The sequence below is a fragment of the Vespa crabro genome, chromosome 4, assembly GCF_910589235.1.
Source record: "Vespa crabro chromosome 4, iyVesCrab1.2, whole genome shotgun sequence".
Taxonomy (NCBI): Eukaryota; Metazoa; Arthropoda; class Insecta; order Hymenoptera; family Vespidae; genus Vespa; species Vespa crabro.
Window position 1 is genome coordinate 9382535 of NC_060958.1, and position 25391 is coordinate 9407925.

A 25391-nucleotide genomic window follows, 5' to 3' on the forward strand; every position below is an offset into this window, starting at 1 on the left:
TATGATGTCTCCTATTGGTCGATAACTTGAGAAAGCCCGCGAGAAACAGAAGTGTCGAGTAATATGGAAAATTGTGTGACGTGTCTCTTTCTCTCTCTCTTTGTATCTCTCTCTTTTTCTCGTTGTTATGATATTAATTATGTTTTTCAAAGAACAAAGAAACGAACTCTAAGATGGACGTGTATAAGCGAAACGTGAAAAGAATTACGTGAAACTATACGAGTGCAATAAAGTAAATAGATAAAATGTTACGATGGAATTTCAAATTTCTGGAAGATCTTCCTTAATAGGTTAGTTATCTTATATTAGATTTTTTTTTAAATACATAATTAAATAAATAAGATATGATTTTATATGATTTTATATATCTTCGAATCGAGAGATATTTTTTATATTCATATGAGATATGATGATTATTGAAAAGATTTTTTGTCAATGTTTTTAAAGGTTAAATGATATCACCATACGAGACTATGACAGTAATAATGTATGTTTAATAATTTTATATATATATATATATGTGTGTGTGTGTGTGTGTGTTGTCTGTAATTTTATGAATCACTTTACGTATGTCCGTACTTGTCGCGAGGAAAGATCGAAATATAATACGTGATCCACTCTCTTGACGATCGATAACTTAGTGCGTGACTTATACGAATAAATATTAAATAGTATCGTCTGATATACTGGAATCAAAACACATTGCGACGGTACTTATATAATAGCGTAACTTTTCATTTCATTTTCATTAATATCTCTTTTTTGTCCTTCCATTACTTTTTGTTACCAAGAAAAGTTCATTATTGCACAATCAATCGTGACTTCCGATATCTGATTAAAATACACGACGACGCTTTTGTTTTTAAACGATAACGACGATAACATAGCCATACTCCAATCTAAAATCTTCCCATTGATTGACCTTCATTACCAAACATATTATTCTTACATTTTCGACGTTTATATGTTTTTACTTTTTGAAGGTTATCAAATAATCCGACAAAGAAAGAGAGAGAGAGAGAGAGAGAGAGAGAGAGAGAGAGAGAGAGAGAGAGAAAGAGACAACGAATCATCTTTAAATTACTACACGTACTACACGAAATTAAATATACAAATCGCATTCGTTTTATTACGTATGTATAACTTTGATTTCTTAAATCTGTTTTTATAACAATGTATAAATATATTCGTAGTGTAGATGACCGATAGTATGAATAAATTCGTAATTGTGTCTAGGAACACGTGATCATAAATAGATAGTAATATTATTTAATTGCATCTTTAATAACTACGTTTATCGATAAAGCTCGCTTCGTCTCTTTGTCCTTTGTCTTTCTTTGTTTTTCTCTTTTCCTTTATTTGCTTCACAAAGAATTATATATACATATATGTATGAATATTTATTAGCTTTATTAAATTTCTATATATATATATATATATATATATATATATATATATATATATATTTCTTTTTTTTTTTTTTTTTTTTTTTTTTAATAACGATTCTTATTTGAACGTAAAAAAAAGTGTAGATACTGTGGAGATTAAAAATCGTTATAGATAGTAAATTTATGGATGAATGACGATCGAAGTAAATTTTTCGAATATTTCGTCATTTAAAAAAAAAAAAAAAAAAAATAAATCAACTTATACAAATTATATAAGTAATATTTCTTTTTCTTCTTTGGAAGAAATTGCTGTTTCGATAGATCGATAGAACACATATCGTCATGAAGTTTTCGATGTTCGCGATGTTCACGAAAAAAATAAAAAAAAAAGAAAGAAAAAACGAAAAAAATAAAAAAAAAAAAAATAAAAAAAAGATAAGAGGAAAAACAAACAAAAAAAAAACCGTCTATTACATTTTTTTTTGCGTTCGTTAATGGAGATTACAAATGAACAAAGGAAATATTAGAAACAATATGAAACGTGGAATATAACCAAAGTCGTATCTTATTAACATAAATAAATATATGCAAATGAGTAACTAGGAATAAGTACAATTTCGAATATTAACGCGTCGCGATGTATGCCTGATACATATGTAGACTAATGAAAGTAATCATCGATGTTGCATTTTAATCGAACTTTGGCATATCAATATCACGTGATAACGAGTCGCGTTGGAAGCGTTGTCGTCGTCAATCCTTGATCGTAGGCGCTAGATCGCGCAAGTGCGCTTGGTGTCTGTTCTTTTTTTTTTTTCTTTTTTTTTTCTTTTTTTTCTTTTATCTTTTTTTTCCTTTTTTTCTTTTTTTGCGCACGAAACAAACTCGAATAAATTATATTTATGCATGAAAATCTACCTTGTATGTATCGAGACATATACACACACACACACACACACACACGCACGCACAAACGCACATACATACACATGTATATATGACTGACAATTTCTTACCTCGTAGTTGTTTTTCATTATTTTTATTTGGGAAGTGACGTCATTACACGACAAGAGGACGCTGATATACGATAGATCCTCGATTTGAAGCATTACCGGAACCATCCTCTCTTCTTTTTTCTTTTCACTTTTCGTCAATGAAGTATAAAGACAACGATATATTTGAAAGGTCTGAATGATTGAGAGAAATAGAGAAAAAGAGATAGATAGATAGATAGATAGATAGATAGATAGAGAGAGAGAGAGAGAGAGAGAGAGAGAGAGAAAGAGAGAGAGTGAGTAAAGCGGGTGGGAGCGGCGGTGGCGGCGGTGACGGCGGCAAAAGATATAAAATAAAAAAAAATAATATAAATGGAAGAATAACACAATCCAGTGATATATATCGTGAACTAACGAACTGTAAGATCATTTGATCATTCATAAATTTTTTCTTACGCGTCTTTTTTCCGTCAACTTTCAAAAAATATAACGAGAAGGTTACTGCTTTAAGGCGGACTCTGATATTGCGTCGATCGGACTGTCGTTCGTCTTTATGCCGTTCGTCTTTATGCCGCTAAGATGATTAGAATATTGATAATGCTACGTCATTGGGTCACGTAATAGCGCGGGTAATATGAAAGTGAATTAAAAAACTCGACTCCGATACTCTTTTTCTCTCTTTCTTCGTTGATTTTTGGTGAATAGAAATCGATAATGATATTTACATTAAACATATAATATATTCATTTTGTATGCTTGTACATATCTCGTAGTTTCATATTTTTTTTTTTCGCCTTTTTTTTATACAACAAAATATCTATGACAACAGTACAGTTGAGAACGGTATACAATATATCGTTATATCGATAATTCATTCATAAATATGAGACGAAAGACAGCCTCGTTCTCTTATAGACGTTTTAACGGTATCATGTCGTGATTGCATAAAATACATAAAGTATTATGTACTCTTGATTACTCTGGTTGTCCAGTCTTTCGTTAGAAAGTCGCTTCGGCTTAAGAAAATCGCTCGCGCGTTTTACGCGTAAATCAACGATGAATAATTACATTGTAATATATTATATATATATATATATATATATATAAATATATATATAAATATATATATATATATAAATATATATATATACGTACGTACATACATACATACATACATACATACATACATACATACTTACATACATACATACATACATACATACATACATACATACATACATACATACATACATACATACATACATACATACATACATACATACATACATACATACATACATACTTACATACATACATACATACATACATACATACATACATATATACATAAATATGTACATACATATCATAATCCGAGAGGAAGATAATGTTAAAACGAAAATATATTTCTGTCCTGATGTTCTGAAAGAAAGAAAATCGTCATGGTCGATAATCGCTGATATATGTATGAATAAAACGTATAATAACGTGCGTCATTGATAACGATTATCCTTTTTATTTATCCTGGACTTATACAGTCCGATAATTTTCTTAAAAAGGAACATGGTCTGTGCGATTTCGATTCTTTCAATGAAAGTAATGAGAAATATTGCACGCGCTTCTTATACGAATACTTTCGGATATTACATGACTGTTGTTGTTGTTGTTGTTGTTGTTGTTGTTGTTGTTGTTGTTGTTGCTGTTGTTGTTGTTTCTGTTTGCTGTTGTTGTGTTGTGTTTAAACATAGGCCAATCACGCTCCCGTAAGATCATCGGAGCTTTCTCGCACGCTTTTCCTGCTGTTTCTTGGGAGCGACGTTATAATATTTAACGAGAGAGAATATTCGTTAAGTGAAAAAATATGCTATTTACACGTAAGGTTATCTAGTTGTGCGTCGATTCGTTAATTCGCCGTTGGAGTGTATCAAAATCTACTTAATGGGACGATGAAAGATTGATACGCTGCCGTTATTTACAATTTTCCTTAGGTATTTATGTGAGTGTGTCTTTATGTATGTATGTCATTTTTATACTCGATCTCTTATCTCGCATTTGTTATATACTTTTTGTCTTTTATCTTCTTCTTCTTCTTCTTCTTCTTCTTCTTCTTCTTTTCTTTTTTCTTTTTCTTCCTTTTGTCGGAGGAAATCGAGGTAACTGTACGAAGTTTAGCGGTAAGCTTCCGCGTTGAAGAACACGCTTAAGTATCGTAGCGCTAAATTTCGCATTATCGGCAGTCGTGTAAAGGCGTCTGCATGGAAAACAAAAATAGAGAGAGAGGGAGAGAGAGAGAGAGAGAGAGGAAGAGAGAGAGAGAGAATGAAAGGATAAAGAAAAAAGAGAGAAAGAGAGAGAGAGAGAGAGAGAGAGAGAGAGAGAGAATGAAAGGATAGAGCAAGTTAGAAATATGCAGATAGAAAGAGAGGGAAAGAGAAAGAGAGAGACAGCTGTTTCGATTTGTGTGCTCTTGCTCGATTAACGTTGTATAATAATAACATGAACGTTTATCTCTCTTTTACTAACGAGTGCTACTGTCTTAACCTGAACGGCGATGAGAATCCGCAAATCCGACGTAGATATATTTTTCGAAAGGTTCGATTAACATATTCGTTTCATCGGAAATTACGGTGGGCAGTGGAAGATAACGAGACGCGTAAAAGATAGCGAGGAGAGTACTTTTTTGACATTTGTCTTTCGACCTTTCGTGTAGGTATTTTCTTTTTTTTTTTTTTTTTCTTTCTTTTTCTTTTTTCCCCTTCTCACTCACGCTCGCGCTAGGAAAATTTCTCTATGTGTGTTCATTCATGTATGTGTTTTGCGTGTATATATATATATATATATATATATATATATATATATATATATATGTATGTATGTGTGTCGCCTCTCGTTTCGCGCGCCCCAACGAGGAACGAACGTTTCTTTCGCGTGAACGATACGAATGATACGAAATTATGGAAACAACGAAGATAAGAACGGAGGGGGGAGGGGATGTGGCTAGAGGAAATTATTATAGAAAATACAAAATAGGGAAAGGATAAGGAAGAAAGTGAGAAACGAATGATGGTCTCTCATTGTCAGTTGCGACGAGTTAACTCTCTTAAACGTTGAGGCGCAATGATTAGGACCGCTTTTGCATATATTATCATTATCGTTATTTTTTATTATTAATTATTATTATTATTAATCACCTCTCCGCGTCTCGGCACCGTAGACGGTTTTCTTCTCTTATAATTTCTTTTCTCTCTCTCTCTCTCTCTCTCTCTCTTGTCCTTTTCTTTTCTTTTTCCCTTTTCTTTTACTCATTAATAAACTTTTTTTACGACTCTTGAGAGCACGACGCACGACGATTCCTTACTCCCTAATAATGTTTTTTCCTTCTGTAACTTTTCTTATCTTTTCTTTTTTTCTTCTTTTTAGTTCACTCTTTTCTTTTTTTCTTTGTTCGTTTGTTGTTGTTATTGTTGTTGTTGTTGTTGTTGTTGTTGTTGTTGTTGTTGTGGGTTTTTTTGTTTCTTTTTCTTTCTTTTTCCTTTTTTTTTCTTTTTTCTTTTTTTTTTTTTTTTTTTTTTTTTTCATGCACACCGTACAAAGCGTCACAGGATGATATAAATCTATACACTTTTTTCTCATAATAAAATATCCGATTTTCTATATATGGCTACACTTCACACACGGAGAACGATCAGCTCCACGCGAGACGTACAATCATTCCCGCGCTTCCAACAACCTGTAGCGAATACGAATTATACACGTGGATATAACATACACGGTACGTTTATTTTTTTTTTTTTTTCATTTTTTTTTTTTTATTTTCTTCTTTTCTTTTTTTTGTTCTTTTCTTTGCTTATGTTCATTTTTTTCCCCTTTTCTTTTCTTTTCCTCTTTTTTTTTTTGTTTTTCTTTTTCGTTTTCCTTTTAATTCACTCACCACCGGCAAAACCGTCTGTTTCATTATTTTTCATTCTTCTTTTTTTTTTCTTTCTTTTTTTTTTTTTTTTTTATCTTCTCGATGTTTCATAATATTACATACATATACTAAACTCGTAAATCTTTCCCGTTGCCTTTCGCAGAGAGACGATACCAATGATCTCCTTCGAAATAGACTCGGATTTGGATTTTGCTTTTCGGACCATCTAATAGTTGATATGCTACTTAAAACGTACAAAGTGACTGCTCATACGAACTTTGTTTCGGACATCCTCTATGATAAATTGATTACATCTAAACAATAACCGCCGATTTTAGCTACTTCTCGAATTTTTCTGTTTCTTCGATCGACATCATTATCATCATCATTATCATCATCATCATGATCATCATCATCATCATGATCATCATTATCATTATCGCCATCGTTCAAGCACATTTCTTTTTCTTTCTTTCTTTCTTTTTTTTTTTTTTTTTTAAATTTCCTCCTTGCCTTCCCCCACAACAAGTTCGATCCGTTCGTCGCACTACGTACAAACTTAATACACTTCGATGGATGGGTTCTTAGGAATGGGGCGTTGGGCATCACGTGGAGGTGACTATTGTCACTCCTTTAAAGTTCAATATACTCAGGGGAAGACGAAAGACTGTTTTTAAACGTCCTTCGAGGCGTAGGTCGTTAGCCCTGGTTCGTCGACGCGTCGACGACGGGTCAACGACTACCCTGTAAAATAACATCGTCTTCTATTTCCCCCTATTTCCCTCCCCTTATAATATTATAAATTTTCTTCGTCTCTCTTATTTTTTCCTTCTTTCCTTTTCTTTTTTTTTTTTTGTTTTATTTTTCTTTTTCCCTTCTCTTCTATTTTGTTTCTTTTTTTTCCTGTTTTTTCTTCTTCCTTTTTTTTTTCTTTTCTTTTTTTTTTTTTTTTTTACGCTTACGCTTCTTTACACCTAATATTCCAATCTGCACGCACCGCGTGTACAGTAAATAAATACTTTCGAAAGTGCGTATAAATCGGTGTATAATATGTTACATACAAACAATTCGGCAAGTATTACGCTCGTCATCAACTGTCAAGAAGATTTCTTTTCCGACAGGCGAGGCCTAATCATGAGACTGAGAGAGAGAGAGAGAGAGAGAGAGAGAGAGAGAGAGAGAGAGAGAGAGAGAGAGAGAGAGAGAGAGAGAGAAAGAGAGAGAGAAATAGCTTTTGTATACCCAGCGGGGTTCTCGGTGTAAACGTGTATGTATACGTGTGTAATTTTCATCAGTGAAAAGCTAGAGCAGTAAAGGCCCTCTCCCCGTCCCTCTCGTCTCGTTGTCGGATTGTCTTTCTTTGCAGTCTAATTGTTGCCTAGGTAGAAATAGTCTTTCGACGAAAAAGAAAAACAAAACCACAGAGGGAAAATTTGGCGGAAATGGGCCATCCCTGACCGTTTTAATAGCGCGCTCGGATCTCGGCCTTTTCAAGTAGGCTATGTCGCGTTATTATACCCGCTCGGTGGGTATCTCGTATAAATATAATGAACAAAAATAGCCATACCGATAAAACGACCGAACAACTCCGGGTCATTGCTGTCCCATTTCCGACGAGCAAGGGTTAACACGAGTGAACGTCCAAATAGCTGATCAACCAGTCGTCCAGTACGTCCACATTGTTTTTCACCCAATGAATATTGAATCTTATCGTCTCCAAGCTCTGTTCTAGCGCCCGTTTACCGCTACCAACGTCCACTTTCTTGAAAAATTCGGAAACCTTGACAGATACAAAAATGAAAATTATTTTCTTATCGGATTTAAAAAGTCGGATATATATAGGAATGTTTTATCTACCTCGCGGTAATCGTGTTCCGTAAAGAAATCCGACGTAACAACGGATATCAAGCCACCCATAGTGAGCGTACCATTACCAAACAAATTTTGTATATCGTGCCAGTATGCTTTAAGATGTCGCCAAGCAAGAAACTGTCCTTCTGGATTAGTAGCCACGGATCCTATAACAGTCTCAACGTCTTGAGGTCTCACCTTCTCTCGATCCAAGGAACGTAAAAGATAACGTTGTAACAACCACGGATCCGAGGTAGCACCAAGCGCTTGTAACATCAACGTTTTCTCGCTAGGAACTTGTGTTTTCTGATAAACCGACCAACAATAGTTCCATTCATCTTCTCCACCAAATTTTATTCCTGCAACGTAAACAACATCACGAATGTTTGGGCCGATACGTTTGCTATTCGACATCCAATCGTTAAAGAGTGTTTTCGCTGGTTCCACGACGCTGTTCAATTTCACCGATACCGCAGATTGTAGCACCCCAATTCGTAATAATCTAGGAATAACGTTTAAATTAAGATAATGCTAAATGAAAGTCGTGAAAATATTTTCTATATAATACTGACTTATCTAAATGAGATCCTTCGTCCGTCCAGCCGACATATTTTGTAACAGGACCTAACAATCGTTTAAGAAATTCGATGTATCTCTTGTACGCCTTACTTTCGGCTAATCTTTCCTTCCAAGAGTGTAGGTACCTGAGGGCCGTAGCCCATGGAACGTAATCTCTTTCGTTAAGAAGGTACAAAGATAGTTCCAAAGGGATAGTAGCATTTAATTCGCCCGCTTCGCATAACGTGAACGCGTCATCAATAAGATTTGCACGATCTGCCGGACTAAACTGCGTGTGATTGTTATGTAAAGTCATGATGATTGACATCCACATGTCCTCAGGATAGGTCACTCGATAAAATCCACTTTGATTGATATTGCACTTGATGTACTCGACGTCGCTCGTAATTTCGAAGGTCACTGAAATATCGTTGAATCAGACGATTAGACAATGATATTAGGAAGATAATAGAATGAAATATTTTTCATGGAAAGCTCTTACCGTCGGTTAAATTCATCCATACGTTGTGCAGTTTTTGCGGTTCCTTGTCCGTATAGTAACTCAAAGGAATGTACCATTTGTAGTTGAAAGGTGATTTTTGATTGGAAATTTCTGTATCATTTTCATTCGGCAAGACGAGAAATCTTTTCTGACTGGCTGTGATGGTATTTCCATCACGGATTATCGTGATCAGAGGAAAACCCATTTGTTGAGTCCACGTATCCATTATGGCCTATGTCAATAGTTTCAATTTTATTAGATATTAAACTCGTCATTACTTAATATTAACGACACTTACTTTAACGTCAAACGTGCGATTGGCGTGTTTAGTGAAAACGCCCCAAAGGTCTTTGGTGTCCGCATTTCCATAAGCGTGACTATTGAGATAATCGTTTAGTCCACTTCTCAAAACGTCTTCGCAAAGGAAACCTTCAAGCATGTTGAGAATCGAGGCACCTTTGCTGTAGCTGATCGTATCGAAGATAGCTTCGATCTCTCTTGGGTCGTTGACATGTATACTGATAGGATGACTACTGGCGAGTGCATCAAGATCTAAAGCAGGTTGCGTTTTGTCAAGAATGAACTGATCCATCATACTCCATTCCGGCGAAATGTGATTGACTCCTTTGTACTCGAAGAAACTGGCCGCTCCTTCGTTCAGCCAAAGGTCGTTCCACCATTTCATCGTAACGAGATTACCGAACCATTGGTGTGCTAATTCGTGGGCAACAATAACGGCAATCCATTCATGTGTAGCAGTCGATGTTTCTTCGGGATCGTAAAGTATTGCAGTTTCTCGATAAGTAATTAGGCCCCAGTTTTCCATTGCTCCGGCACCAAAATCAGGAATCGCGATCAAATCTGCGAGGGATGTAGGAATGAATGAAAATCCATTGATTCTTTCATGATAAGATCGTTTTACAATGATCATTGTACCTTGTTTAGGCAGTGGATAATGTACTCCAAAGAAAGACTCAAAGTAATCCATTGTACGTGCAGCGATATCCACTGCGTATCTCGCTTGAGGAAGCATCGATTCTGCTGTGTAAACGCTCACAGAAATGTTTCTCTTTGTCATCTCGGAAATCCTCTTAAAATCGCACACAACGAACGCCACCAAATAAGTCGACATTTCGACGGATTGTTGAAAGTCATCTCGAAGCTAAAAATTTCATAGATCTCTCTTAATTATATTCCGAACGAATACGTTGATTAATTTGTAACAGGGATAAGTCATTAGTAATTAGCAGTTCCAAAAATGTTTATTTACTGCAGAAAAAGTAATTTTATATATGATCGATGATTATTTTTAATCGTGATGAATACTTACAAGACCAGTGCCCATATAAAATCCAGCATCCTCCGTATTGACAACAGGCATGTTGCAAAGCGCTATGTGAAATCTATCCCTAAATATGGAGACCTTGAATTTTGCTTTGAACTGCGGCTCGTCGAAACAGGGAAACGCCGATCGTGCATACGTGGGTTCAAAATGAGTCGTTGCCAAGTACCTGATAACCAAAAAACAATACGATTAAATAATTTTGACGAACGATGAGAGACGTGAAACGAGGATCGCCTCGAAGCGCTTTCCGAATCGAAAATGATTACAATTTCGGAGTGACCTCTTTTCTCCATCGGCGGTGACGTAACTGCTGAGATAAAAACCCTCCAGTTCACTCGCCAGCTTTGAAACGAATCTCAGGTGGACCGTGTAATTGCCCCTTTTACGAAATTTGCTCTCTTCCAGTTGGAGATACAATTGCTGGTGCGTCGGGTACTCCAGCAATTTTGCAATTTTCAATCTGTGGCCTTTGCGATCTTGGACCATCTGCAATGTAATTGGCAAGGATCGGAAAAATAAATGCTAACGTTCGTTTTCGAGTAGATATTATTTAAATATTTCGTCGTTCTTACCTTTTCATTTATTGTCAAGTTGTTACTATGGAAGACGATAAAATTGGTCTCTTTATCGACGTAAAATTCGATCGTGACCTGTCCTGTAAATCGAAACGACATTATGAATACTTGATGATACAAATCGACTGAATAATTTTCTATCCTAAATAATGTAATAAAAAGAATTATTAAGATTTACCTTTAACTTCTAAGGTGGTAAGATTTGGATGGATGGTAATGTTATACCTAGTAGGATGCACGAATGTAGGTAGTCTGACGTTATTCCATGGGAACACCTGCAAGAGTCATTGTTATAGCCTTGGCTTATCTATAACTACGCACGTCTTGTCTGTAATAAAGCATTACGAACGTATACCATCGTCCATGCTTCTAATACTAAAATATGCATGACCAATAGCAGTGTTCATATACTTTGCTTTACGAGAAAGAAAGATAGAGAGAGAGAGAGAGAGAGAGAGACCACAGCGATTGATTTCCCGCCAAGCTGTATCATTCGCTTGGCCATTCGATTTTTGTCAAAGACTTTCAAGCGCGTGGATAAATTAATATATTATCATTTAATGAACTACGACATTTGTGGATGTTGAAAATGATTGTTTCAAAAGGAGACAAGATTGAAAAGATAACATTATTAGAATACAAAGAATCATTCGTACCTCCCCATTAGTTGCGATAGGCTCGTTGCTCTCTTCATCGTCTTCGATTTCCATATTGGCCGGCCTTTGTCCAGCGCAAGGGCAGTCTGTTAAAACGAATCGGTATGAATAAAAATTATTAATTAACAAATTACAATATCGAATATGATTTAAATACCATTTTGTGGTCCCGCGAAGGCAATGATGAGTGATATGGCGAAAAGTAGCGCGAAAACGACGGTGGCTATGCAAAGTGCTCTTTTTTGTGAGCAAACGATTCCATTGGGCTCGTAAATGCTACGTTTGTGCAATCCGGTGTTGCTGTCTTCTAAAACAAAGGAATTCTACTGAAGAATGCTAGATGATCGAGCCATATGCACGGTTTTTTTCTTCGGTAAAAATATCGACGAAGCAGTTCTCATTTTCTTCCCATTGTTAATCGTCGTTGCTCGCGGAACTCTCATGAGACTCTTGAGTTTTGAAACGGGGCTACGATGTCAATGAGAAAGAACTTATCGCGGGAAAATTCATATTTTATTTTTGAACGACGCGAATAAAGCCCGCGCGAATTTGTTCGTTCGTGAAAAGAATGTCATCGAAAGGGGTGTGATGGTGGTACGAGGGAGAAGTTCGGAATGCCATAAAAACTCTCTTTTTCCAGGCATAAGAGAATTTCTCGCATACGAACCACATCAAAGTTTCATACTTTCCACTAGCCACTTGACCCGGATTTCGAATTGCTCGACGTCAGTCTACAATGACGTTAATGCGGTTATGCTCAGAATCTTAGAAAACAACCGCATGAGTTGGAAAATTACGTTCTGATTTTCCACGAGTTTCAATGGTACTACGATCGCGTCTCAATGCATTAAACGTACGCTTGAATTGAAGTCGTAAGCAATGATACGCGTAGATGAAACGACGTCAACGACGACGGAGTAACTTGTTCGAACTAACTTCTACGTCGTTATAAGGGCCATTTGAAATCCTTGAAAGCTGCCTTATCATTCCGACCGACTTCCGTTTGAGCGGGTCGAGAGCATTCCGCTAGACCTTGCACTAGGTACAACAAGGACAAAATAATAGTCGAAGAAAAGGAGAAGAGTAGCGTAGGTTGGGTATCATTATGCGGCCGTCAGATAGAGAAAGAGAGAGAGACAGAGAGAGAGAGCCACGTTTATCCTAGTCGCTGCCAATAAAGCACTCTCGATAAGCGAACTCATCAATGAAAGTAAAGGATCGGCAGGACGCGTGGGAAGGAGGGAGGGGGATAGGGAGGTAGGGAGAAGCAAGGGGTAGTAGATGTGCGCGCTTTATTTCGAAAGATCGGACAGAAGCTTCCCTCTTATTGATCGTACGCACGTGCTCCTCGTGCAGTCTATTCGCAGCTCGGTAAAGCCGTAAGTGGGCCATCTGGACGGGCAATTCCAAATGAAAAAGAAACACGAGTAAACTCTACTGGATGGTCGAAGAGAAAGAAAGAGAGAAATAGATGTACGAGACATCAACAAATCTTGAGAGCGAGAGAGAAAGAGAGAGAGAGAGAGAGAGAGAGAGAGAGAGAGAGAGAGAGAGAAAGCTGGAAAGAGTATTTGCGTTGAGTTCGGGGATGATCCCTCACCTGTCAAAAAGGCAACGTCGTCCACATCTTGCTCGCTCATCGCGAACCGATTCGGCAGCGATCTCCGATAAACGAGTCCCTTTACCTGACCGTTGTTCGAGGCATATGAAATTTTGATCAGGGGTTCCCTCTGTTCAGCCAGTATAGTCTTCTTTCCTACTGACACCCTGGTCACCTCGTGCTCCAAGGTCAAACGATTGTTCAGGGCTGGCCTCGATCTTCCCCGAAGTTTTATCCTTAGGCTCTTGTACCTTGATTAGTCACTTATTAAGTGATTTGTCCGGATTTATCCGGTTATGAATTGTCACCTCACTGCCAATGATGGAAAGGCGCGAGTTCGAGGAGGCTGCGTTACAATATTATCACGGCGTTCTTTGGGCTCTTGTGTATGGGCGCTCGTTGTACGAGCACGAGCACGAGCACGAGCACGAGCACGACGAGGGCCAACGACGACACCACCGACACCGACACGCCACGGAAACGCGCGAAAAAACGAGGATGCGCGAGCTCACGAATGAGTAACCGAATGTCCCGACGACGTCGCCGAGTCTATAACGTCCGACGTGCCTTGACATTTCATTGGCATTAAAGCGCGAATATAGCGACTGCGGGTGTTAGGCAGAAATGGCGGCTTTCCAAAGTACCCTGCTGCTGGTGGTACTGGTGCTGCTGCTGCTGCCGGAAGAGCGCTTTCGCGAGGGGGGTGGATTCGTCGTCGTTCGTCTCTACTATTCTCGAGGGTTAGAGGCGTTCTTTCACGGTGGCGCCATCGTCCAAATGTTCTCAACAACGACGAGTAAAGCGGGTTTTCTGTTTCTGTTGATCGTGCTGCTCATGTCGCTGGTATTCTTTTGTGTTTCGAGCTATTGCTTGGTAAAAAGGCTACTCTACACCAAGGGTGCTTCCTTCTATCGACGATTGAGCTTTTGACGAAGACCGCACCTTCTCTCTCTCTCTCTCTCTCTCTCTCTCTCTCTCTCTCTCTTTCTCTCTTTCTATGACTCTTTTTAAACTAACGAACGGTGGATTTAATCGTATTCGAAGTACCCCAATAACTTACTCTCTCGTTGGATTTAATGTAGGTTCTTCTTTGAAAAGTACAAATAAAGCTACGCTCATCGTAATTTTCTCGTTGGCGCACGGTTTTGAATTAAAAAGATCTGACTAAAGTTCGCTTTTTAATGATACGCTCATAAAAGTCTCTGTATGCACGAGTAAATACCGTGTCTCTTTCCTTTCAGTCAGCTGTTAAGTTAGTAGACCGTTTACATAGCAATCGAGCGAGACGGTACTTTGGTTCTCCGGCAAATGATAAAATACGTGACCGGGAAAGGGACACTTTTTCTTTAAGATTTATGTTGGATTTGGAGGAATAAAATGGAAGTGCAGAAAATGCTGTTTAATTTGCATAATCAACGACGTTCTATTAAAAAAAAAAAAAAAAGAAAAAAAAAGAAAAAGGAAAAGAAAAAAAAGAAAAATCTAAGCAGTATTTCCTAATATTTGTTTCATCAATTTCTTTGAAATATTTCCTTTCTATGGATTCTTACAATCATTTGATTTATCGACGGAAGAATAGTTTCGTATAATCAATTCGTAAATTAAATTAACTATCAATCTTGCCATCTAGTATCTTGCAGCTTCATATTATCTAATATTCAAATCCGATTAAACAAACTACATTACTCAATTGTCATGGAAAAAGTATTAACCGAACACAAGGCGAAATCGAATTCCTAAGTAGACAGTTGAGTATAGCCATTTTATTTCCAACATTCGTATTCGCGGCATGATCTTCGTATTTCGAACATAAACGCTTCGAGCAGCCGAGCAACTAGTGTTCCAATAAAATTGGGAACGTTTACGAAGTCTTTTCACGAAGTTCGTTTCTTGAGCCCATCCTTCTGTTCTATTAGAAGGATAGAAACAGAGATAGAGTGAGAAGAGGGGTCAAAAAGGAAGAAAGAGGAAGAAAGTGAGAGAGAAAAAGAAGGAGAAAGTGAGAAGAAAGATGGAAGAGGGAAGGAGGGATTGGGAAAGAGCAAACGATGGGGATAAAAAATGAAAAGCCATGGGAGGGTACAATGCTAAATCAATATAAGATCGTGTTTTAAAGATGCGGAGTCGACTGATTCTTTAAAAAAAAAAAAAGAAAAAAAAAGAAAAAAGAGAAAGATTTTTATCTTTTGTACCCGGAGATCGCGATTGTTCAATCGCCAAGAGGCTCTCGAAAGTTCCTTGTTAATACCACCGCAAGCCAGAACACTTCGAATCCACTGCTCTATTTGAGAGATTCGATATATAAAGCCACCAAATGCTGACAATATCACTCTAGAGAGGGTCGCGAAACGAGGTGAGGAGAGAACGTAGAACGGAGAGAAGCAACGCTTTCAGCCCTTCCGCTTCTTCCTCTTTCTCTTTCTCTTTCACTCTCTATCTTTCTCGTTTGCTCTTTGCCCTAAGGCCGTAACCTCACGATACCTCTAAGAGGGTGGTTCCTTCATAAAGCAAATGGCGAGACACGGGAAATGAAACACTCTTTTCACCAGAGTATCCTTTCTTTCGAAGGAATATAACTGGTCCTGGCAAATGTTTTTCAACGAATCCAAAGACTCACATTTGTTATGGCATCGTCGTTGAATTAAAATGACGAATTGTATATTTTCGTATATTATATGAATGGGTTAAAGCGATTTAAAGAAAATTTTCCAGTTATTTTATGAGATCACGAGAGTGCGTTATAATGTCGATAAAATGTACTGATTTGGCACGTAAAGGAGATAGAACGAAAAGAGAGCTTTCTACTAGATGCCAGAATAGATAGATAAATCAATGTAATTTCAAAGATTCGCCATGAGATACGTATCGTTTCAAAGCTATAAACTTAATCGTTATATGCGTTCGTTGAATTTATACGCGTTTTACGCATCGTAGAAAGAATCGTAAAACTTTTAACATTTACGATCGTTCTTTGAGTTCTCGTTTTCCTTGCCAATCTCGATCGATGATATCCTTCTTTTTTTTTTCTTTTTTCTTTTTTTTTTTTTTTTTTTTTATCGAAAGCTTTAAAATATTTGTCTCATATCAAAGATTATCGTGATTATAGTATCAAATATTTTTTTCATTGTTGTTGCTCTTAAATACAACAGATCTATACCATAATCCAATTTGTATCGTAAATACGATTAATAAACGAACAAACGATACGATTATATATAACGTCCTCGTTTATAATCTTTCTTTTTCTTTTCTTTTCTTTTTTCTTTTTTTCTTTTTTTTTTTTTTTCTTTTTTTTTCGGAAAGACAACTTCACGATTGACGAATAATTTAGTGACTTATTAATGCCCAGATTTCGGATCACCTCGCTGTTCGTAGATTCCGGAGACATTTATAAACGACTGAACTTTTGAACTTGTGACCTCCTCCATCCCCTTAACTCAGTGGTTTCGTCCAGCCTACATTAGGCCCGCGAAGATAACACGGATCTTGATACGCGATATAAATTATTCCAATATCTTCCCCCGTCTCGCATTGCACACGCCAATTCCAACGTAATACATTTCGTTTCTTACGGTCGCTCCGGTGTACGCTTTACGATCGTACCCTGAAAAATTTATGCTCGGTCGAAGGTCGACGTATCCGAAGGCAACGTTCGATACTTTTTTTTTTCGAATAAGAATATTATCTATTCCCATTCTACTTTTTTCTTTTTCTTCTTTTTTTCTTTTTTATTTACTTTTTTTTTTATTATTTAATAATTGAAAAATAGAGTTTAATCGATTTTTGACAAGTAATGATTATATAAATCAATCATTTATATAAGAAGTCGAGACAGAAAGTAATCTCACGGGATCGAAAGAAGCATCCATCTCGGAACGTTTAAGTTTGAGTAGATAGCGTCAAGCGTTAGTCACGCGAAGCTTATACGTATGTATATATGATTCCCCTCTCACCCCTCTCCCTCTTCTTCCTATCCGTTGTTTTTCGATAGTAGACTTAGTATGAAATTATATAACATAGACGAAGAATGTTCAACGAGCAACGATTCGATAAACTTATCATTATTGTTGTAATCTCAAAAGGAAACTTATCGCGATCTTAAGAAAGAAAAAATTGATAATTCGATCTTTGACCTACCTGAAATCACTGGTACTTCCGTGCTATTGGCAGTTCCGTTTTGCCCGGGGCTACGTGAACTGGATGTTCTACCCAGGGGTTCCATTCGGATAACCTCGCTGCTCTCTCGAGTTGACGTCTGCCCCGGCATCCTATTCTTATCTAACGTTCTCTTCTCCGTAGCGACTCCTTTATCTATCCTCGGAGCAGGCAGCGCTCTGCGAATTTCTCGGCGATTCGCATAGCTCGAAGTCGACGACCACGACGACGAAGACGAAGACGTCTTCCTTGTCGTACCAGCGTCGACGTATCGACGCCTTCTTTGAGCCGCGAAATTTTCTCCTCGCGTACTCCCTCCTCCCTTCCATTTAGGACGAGCTCGATCAACGAGAGCTACCGGACGATCCACTTTTCTTGTATTATATATATATCTATTTTCGAACGAACTCTCCTCTAAATTTTGGACCTTGGTCCCTATTTATTAAGTAGGGTGCCTATTTGGCACAAGTGTAAAACGTTAAAAATTTGGCGAGTGGTAGCAGTCTTTGAGAAACACGGAGGTTTAACGAACTCCTAAGGAATTTTTCTTTCTTTCCTCGAAATCCCTCGAAATCCTTCTAACTGTTCTCTCTTCTTTTCTTTCTTTTCTTCGTGGTCCGCGAGAAAATATCGCCGATGGTTGACGACGAGTCATTACGCGTTTCTTTTCCTCTTTGGTCGGACTGATGTGGCGCGATTTCACGAGAGTTCACTCGACGTTCTTTTATCTTTCATCGCGTACCCATCATCATCATCATCATTCTTATCGTCGTCATCGTCATCGTCGTCGTTGTTGTCGCCGTTGTCGTCGTAGTTGTAGTCGTCGTTCTCATCGTCGTTCTTCCTGTTGTTGTCACTACCTTCGCTACTGTCATCCTCGTATTCGGTGTCATCGCATCGTTAATTAACTGGAGCGCCGGTTTACGCATCGTAAGGTAACGTTTTCTTGCCTTTAAGCTAGGTGCCCTCGTTACGCCTGAAACAAGATTGAAAAGGCCGGTTACTCTTGTGTGACGATTAATTAAGCGTTGAAGTTAAAGTAATGTGCGCGTATAACCACGCGCGACCACCAATCCGGTTTGTTGCGTAGTTAAAAGGGTGTCACTTGGTAGGGGAAAACAAAAATAACATCAGAAGTTCTTTAAATACGATCGATTCTACCTCCATGTTTCTTTTTCTTCTTCTTCTTCTTTTACTACTACTACTACTACTACTACTATTACTACTACTACTACTACTACTACTACTACTACTACTACTACTACTACTACTACTACTACTACTATTACTACTACTACTACTACTACTATTACTATTACTACTACTACTACTACTACTACTGCTACTACTACTATTACAATTACTACTACTTTTTTATTTTTTTCTTTTTTTACTTCTCCTACTTGACCGACTCCTTCTATTCTGCTATAAGACGTTTTTCGATTAAGATGCGAACTCAACGGATGTTGCTAATTCGAGAAAATCAACTCACTATTTTACGTGAATCTCTACGTATATCTATCAAAATACATGTATGATATATATATATATATTTATTTATTTATTTATTTATTTATTTATAAATATTTTAGCACGCGATTAACCCGCTTGTCTTGGAAATTTTATTTATAATCCATCGAATGTTTCTTCGAACTTTCCCGTAAGCATTTGATATCCATTAAAAGTGTCACGGCAACCTTAAGAAGCATTTACGAGGATAAAACGATCGTGTGCTTTCATTAGCTCGGTATCGAATTCACTTCGACCCCCTTTTCTCGATATAATAAAGACATACGACACCGATGTGGGATTTTCTACGTTATACTATGTGTTACACGATTTACGAGCTATCATATAACTACATATATTTTCATATATAAAAAAGATAATGGAACGAGGTACATATATATGGAACACATTATCAAATCGTTTTCTTGTTCTAACCGATACCGTTCGAAGTAAAATTTTCTACCGTTTATGATATCCGCTTGAATACAGAGAAAATCGATTTTCGAAGGCTTACGGAAGTTAATACGTTCTCGACTGAGAAAGAAAGACTTTTCCATTTTACGAGATTTTCGACGAGAATCATCGTTACCGCCTATCATATTGATTTTTTTTTTCTTTTTTTTTTTTTTTTTCTTTATCGACGAAACGAATTCGTTTCTAAACGATGATTCTTCGACTTTATATCTACTGGGAATATCTACCTATCGTCGTTCGTTTCCAATTAATAACGAGTTACAATCTACAGAAAATTATTTGGGAAAGGATATATTCAGGGAATATCGATTTTCGCGCGACATAACTATGGTTACGCGCGAGCGAACGTTTTCACCCCAGCAAAGGAAACGAGAAACGAAATCGAATGAAAGATCACACAGAACGTAGAAAAAGAGAGAGAAAGAGAGATGTCTTTTTTTTATTTTATCTTTTTTTTTTTATTTTCTATTAACAAATAATAGATTGCATGCAAAAGACCTTTCGAAAGACTCTGCTCGAAATAATTTGTAAATTATATCAATGTTTTCGTTTTATAGCAATTGAAATTTTTTAATATTAATGCTTTCCTATTTATATTCATGAATTGGAAAAGTATTTTTATCTATAAATTTTAATTGATTTAATGATATTTTAATTGTAAACGTGCCTATTACAATTGTATTGATAATCGATTAATGCTCCTTTTTTTTTTTTTGTTCTTTTTTACAATCCTAGCGTAGGCAATTCACAGCCCGGTATGAATTTTTTATCTTCTATTTTAGTTCCTTTGTTAGCGAAAGGTTAATACATGAAACAAAGTAAATTATTTCTGACGTTTTATCTGCTTTGTCATGCTTTCAAAATAAATAGTATACATATGTGGAAAGTATTCATTATTATTATTTTTTTTTTCTACATATGAGAAATAAATCATGATAAAAAGAAATTATTTAGCCTATGAAGTTAATAAAATTTAAAGGATTTCTCATACCAGTCTCATTGTTAATAATCGAAATGCTCATAACATTACGAACAAATGTCTCTCTCCGTAGACGACGATTTCTCCAAAGACGAAGATGTAATTACGCGCATTCGCGGTAACCATGACGTACACTTAAACGTAATCTTAAACACAGCGGTGGCCGCTGTATATTTCGTTCATTAATGTCATGGTAATCTTATACATACATGTTTTTAAGTAGGAGTCATTTCACAATCGCTTTTTCATGTAAATGCATTATGCAACATGACAAACTTGTCTTTTTATATATGATAAAGATCAAGAACATTACACATTATTTCGACCTTTAAACAACGCATTTCACTATCGCATGCACTTCTTTTTTGATAACAAAATCGTACACATAATTATATAACACAATTGTCTATATCATTTTATTAGAAAATCATATGTATATATATATATATATATATATATACATATCTTCGTTGTATGCAGAAGTGGGTACAAAAAAAAAAATATTATCGTATTGCGTTTGAGAAAGAAATTCTAAAATAATCAATTCCATTAAAACGTTCGATTTGTCCAACGCTCTCTCATATAATAAATAAATTTATTATTGAAATTGAAAATTAAATTAAATTTGCATAATCCCGAGTATATCGGAACATTAATGAAGCATTTAAATCAGTAATTTATTTCCCGATTGTTACCAAAAGGTACGATTCATAGAATTTTTCGGAATGTAATTGTTCAAGTTGAAAATATTTCGTACTATTAATCTTCGCGCGACTTATTCCATTGGAAACATAAGGTTTTCGTTAATTAACGTCGTTTAATCGTCGTATATCGAATTAACGAAAAAGAAGAAGAAAAAAAAACATTTCTATCCCATTGGCGCTCGATTATTCGTTGTTTTACGCACATTGGCGCACCTGGTGCGCGCGTGGTGCGTACAACGAACGTTTCTCGCGATGGTGCGTTGACCCTGCCCTGTCTCCCGCGCCAGAAATTCTTGCCGAAAAGAAAAGAAAATTTTTTTATCGTCGACAGATAAGCCAATGGAAACCTTGAAAAAAATATTACGTTCTCGACGCGGAAGTAACGATAAACGAAAATGAATAATAGAACATAAAAAGAACATAATAATAATTATCGCAAAGATATAGGGAGGGAGAGAAAAAGAAAGAAAAAAAGAAAGAGAGAGAGAGAGAGAGATAGAGAGAGAGGGACAAAGGAAAGATAACGCACCTGTTTTTCTTGTGATTTTCCAAGTCCAGCAATGAGCAACAGGAAGACAATTAGTCGATCAAACGAAGTCACTCGTTCCGTTCTCACTGTATCTATTTTTCTTGTCCACTGTATTATTCTTCGATATCATACGAAAAGAAAAATGCAGGTAATCTTATTCAATGAGTCTAAACGTGAATGCATTGTAGCTTTGATTATAGTATCTATCGTGAATGTAACGAGACGTGCGAATGGACGGACGGACGAACGTACATACGTATAATTACTCATGAAAGAAAGAACGAAGAAAAGAAGGGACAAAACAAGGGATAAAACAAACAAAAAAAGAAATTAGAAAGAAATCGAGCGAAAGGGAAAGCATTTAACGTTTTCCTCTCCTTCTTGTATCGCAAACGTACACGACGATGCGCACCGGCGTCTTCGACGAATACAACCGAACCGTGGTTCGAATGGAACTGAAAGGAGCGAGAGAGAACGTTTGAGAATTGAGCGTGGCTGAATTTCCGGACGCAGGGAGGCGCGCCGGTCAGTATCAGCCACAGGTTGCGCTCCTCTCGTTCACGCAGGCCAGGCATCTTCGTGGCCTGATCCTTCCAAAGGAGGGGTTGGTATGTGCGCCCGAAGTCCTTCCAATCTCTCGCTAGATCGAGATATGCGCCTGACTAAAAACCTATCCCGTTTCTACTTACCCTTTCTCCTATCCTTTCCTTTCTCTTCCTTTCCTTTCCCTTCCTTCTCCTTTCCTTTCGACTCCTCCCCAACAACCCTCTCAATGACTATGAGAAATTCTTCGATCGCTTTTTCGTTCTTCACACTCCCGTATTATCGACTTTTTCAACCCCTTTTTCATTCCTCTAAAACCATTTATCGCGTCTTCTCATTAAAACTGGAGATCGAATTTTGATGTGACCACCAATGTAACCTTTCAATATTAAACTCTATCTCGACACATTATTCTACTCATATCGGACAATTGATCGAATAGCATTGATTTATAATTGGGAAGAATAACGATGAAATATGATAGACCATTATATTTAATTAACCTTCATTTCATGTACGATAATTATGATAATTATTTCTTACGATATATGCGTTATGTATATCCATCTATATATATATATATATATATATCCATCTATATATATATATATATATATATATATATATATCTAAATATATACATATATATATATATATGTATGTATATAGATACGTTATCTTGTTATCGATAACCAGTACTTCGCTCCGTAGATACAAAATTTACCTTAAAGAAATTTCCGACATCGTCCCAATATGCCAAGATGGATTCGGTGCGTCCTAAACTTATTAGTTCATTCATTTTTTTTAGATAATGAAAACGTTGTTAATACACTTTTTTTTCAGATGAGTTTTCACGGTGGTGTAAGTGAAACGATTCTGTTCAAAGGATGGCGAACAACCGATTGGATTGGTATGGGTGGTTCCATGATCGGAATTATTCTGCTTACGATGATTTACGAAGGGCTAAAAAGTTATCGGTAAGTCACGTGATATTACGATTCAAAAAATTTTAATCCCTTTGCAAAATGTTTTCTTTCTTATTATTTACAGTGATCATCTTTTTAATTATACAGCATTGGTGAACAAGAATATAAAAAAGACGAGGATGTAAGTACTTTATAATTATTTTAGTTTATGATAATAACAAACGATCATTTCTCGTATTTCAGACAGATGATCTTTTCCATGGTTCATCTGGTTCAAGTGATATTACATGTTTGCCAGATGATAATAGGATATTTTTTAATGCTCATATTTATGACTTTTAATGTCTGGTTGTGCATCGCCGTGGTAATTGGAACAGCGCTCGGTTATTGGCTCTTCTCTTGGAAAAAACTAAACAGCGACAATATAGATTGTTGTTCGTGATAAAACGATTATTTTCTAACTAGCACCATAATTTAATTGCAATTATTTCTACTAATTATTATTTATATTATTTCATTATTATGTAATGTTGTTAAATATTAATGATTCATTTAATAATACACTTTAATTTTCTAATATTATCGATAGAAGCATTAATAAGATTAATGATAAAACAATACAATAATAATAATAATAATAATAATTATTATAATAAATTATTTATATATAATATACGTATTTATTTTTTATGAATTAGTTTATTGTTTAGGAAATATTATCTGAAAATAAAACTAATAAAAAAAATATATATATCTATATTTACTGTTTCATTTACTGCATGCATAAATACAATATCTGATATAAAATATTATGAAAATATTTGTACGTATCAACTGTCTTTATCTAATCGGTTATTTTCCCAGTATTAAAACTGATGAAACGTCTCGCCAATCATTATCAATGCGACCGAAATCATATAATCTAACGTATTTCGATTCATCCGTCATTTCTTGTTAGAAACGCGAACCTTTCGGAAGAAATGGCCTCACATAGATTTCCAGAAAGCAGTCGTCGTCATACGAACGATGAAAATTTTCGGGAAATAAAATCATCAAAACAAATCATTTTAGGCTGGGACAGTTTTAATTCGATAACATTCTTGATCCTGATCGTACTTTTTACCGTTTGGTGTTTAGCATTTTTCATAAATTATGTGCCGAAAGAGAAGAATTCTAGTGGTAGTGGACACCATGATCATTCAATGCATGGACATTAAAAGATGAAATATGGACGGAAGAAGAAAGATAATTTGATAAAAAAAAAAAAAAAAAGGGAAAAAAGGGATAAGTTCCATAAATTTGTAGCATGTAAGTACCATTTGACAAATTTATGAAATAATGAGATTGAAAATTAAAGTCTATATGTTTTTCAATACAAGTTTGAAGAAATTATAAAAAAAAAAGAAAAGAAAAGAAAAAAAGAACTGATATTTCATTTAAAATCGAAAAAAAAGTGCAAAACGATACTTTTTCATTTTATTTGGCCTAGTTATCTTCCTTGTATTATCAACGATAAGAAAAGATAATTGACAGATCTGTCATTAATTATTTTCAACTCGATGACTGATAAGTAAAATAAAATAGTAATAAAGGTGACAAACAATTAATTCATTTTCATTTTTCTTATTTCAGATTATCGTGATTGAACTTCATTTAACATTCAACTTATATATTAATGACATCCTTATTAATGAAAAAGAAAAAAATTTGTGATCTATAACAAAACGTTGATATTGTTATTAATCGTTCTATAGAAGTAAATAAAAAGGTGCTGTATGTAATGAATTAGGCTGTTTCTCGATGCGGAAGCGAAATGTTTCATCTTTGTATACATTTCAACAATACGATCGTTCTATATCGACGTACGAAGAGAACTCTTGTTATCGGTTAAATCTGGAACAACGTTGTGAATTTCAAGGAGTCGAGAGATTGGAAGGCATGCTCGTTAGCCTCGATAACGAGACGGTTTAATCATCTGTTCAATGAAAGAGAGAGAGAGAGAGAGAAACTATTTCTACCGCAAAGCAATTCGTCCTATTAAAGAATCACTGTCGAAGAAAGAAAGCAACCGAACGAATTTATATCCAAGTTGCAAATCATACATATATACATACGATTAATAATTCCATTATTATGACGATAATATCGTTGTTTACAGCAGAACAAGAAAAAAGTACTTTACAATGAGAAAT

The 25391-nt window shown here is 35.9% G+C and overlaps 3 protein-coding genes across 16 annotated transcripts in view; 1 reads left to right on the forward strand and 2 right to left on the reverse strand.

Moving 5' to 3' along the window:
* Positions 1-3553, reverse strand: part of LOC124423604 (segmentation protein cap'n'collar) — a 92174-nt gene extending 88621 nt beyond the window's left edge. Inside the window, exon 1 of the mRNA XM_046961509.1 lies at positions 2405-3553. Within this exon, the coding sequence (XP_046817465.1) occupies positions 2405-2509 (105 nt within the window). The 5' untranslated portion in view covers positions 2510-3553. The remainder of the gene's footprint in view (positions 1-2404) is intronic.
* On the forward strand, positions 35-23767 carry LOC124423607 (high affinity copper uptake protein 1-like). 11 transcript variants are annotated; one of them, XM_046961520.1, is made up of 7 exons: positions 35-290; positions 448-487; positions 984-1133; positions 22985-23043; positions 23117-23250; positions 23324-23380; positions 23443-23767. In XM_046961520.1, exons 4-7 carry the CDS (start codon positions 23035-23037, stop codon positions 23639-23641), a joined length of 399 nt encoding a protein of 132 aa, XP_046817476.1. In that variant the 5' UTR covers positions 35-290; positions 448-487; positions 984-1133; positions 22985-23034; the 3' UTR covers positions 23642-23767. The 11 variants fall into 11 exon arrangements, with proteins under 11 accessions (XP_046817476.1, XP_046817479.1, XP_046817474.1 ...); XM_046961523.1 differs by lacking the exon at positions 984-1133; XM_046961518.1 differs by lacking the exon at positions 448-487.
* Positions 3868-22184, reverse strand: LOC124423605 (endoplasmic reticulum aminopeptidase 1-like). Of its 4 annotated transcripts, none has more exons than XM_046961513.1 (14): positions 21731-22184; positions 17518-18511; positions 11938-12084; positions 11781-11866; positions 11303-11399; positions 11122-11204; positions 10830-11035; positions 10535-10715; positions 10141-10366; positions 9503-10065; positions 9205-9436; positions 8717-9122; positions 8151-8646; positions 3868-8073 (listed from the first exon to the last, which is right to left on the reverse strand). In XM_046961513.1, exons 2-14 carry the CDS (start codon positions 17645-17647, stop codon positions 7918-7920), a joined length of 3009 nt encoding a protein of 1002 aa, XP_046817469.1. In that variant the 5' UTR covers positions 17648-18511; positions 21731-22184; the 3' UTR covers positions 3868-7917. The 4 variants fall into 4 exon arrangements, with proteins under 4 accessions (XP_046817469.1, XP_046817468.1, XP_046817471.1 ...); XM_046961512.1 differs by having other exon boundaries at positions 11938-12087; XM_046961515.1 differs by lacking the exons at positions 17518-18511; positions 21731-22184 and adding an exon at positions 13381-16984.
* Positions 23768-25391: the final 1624 nt, after the last annotated feature.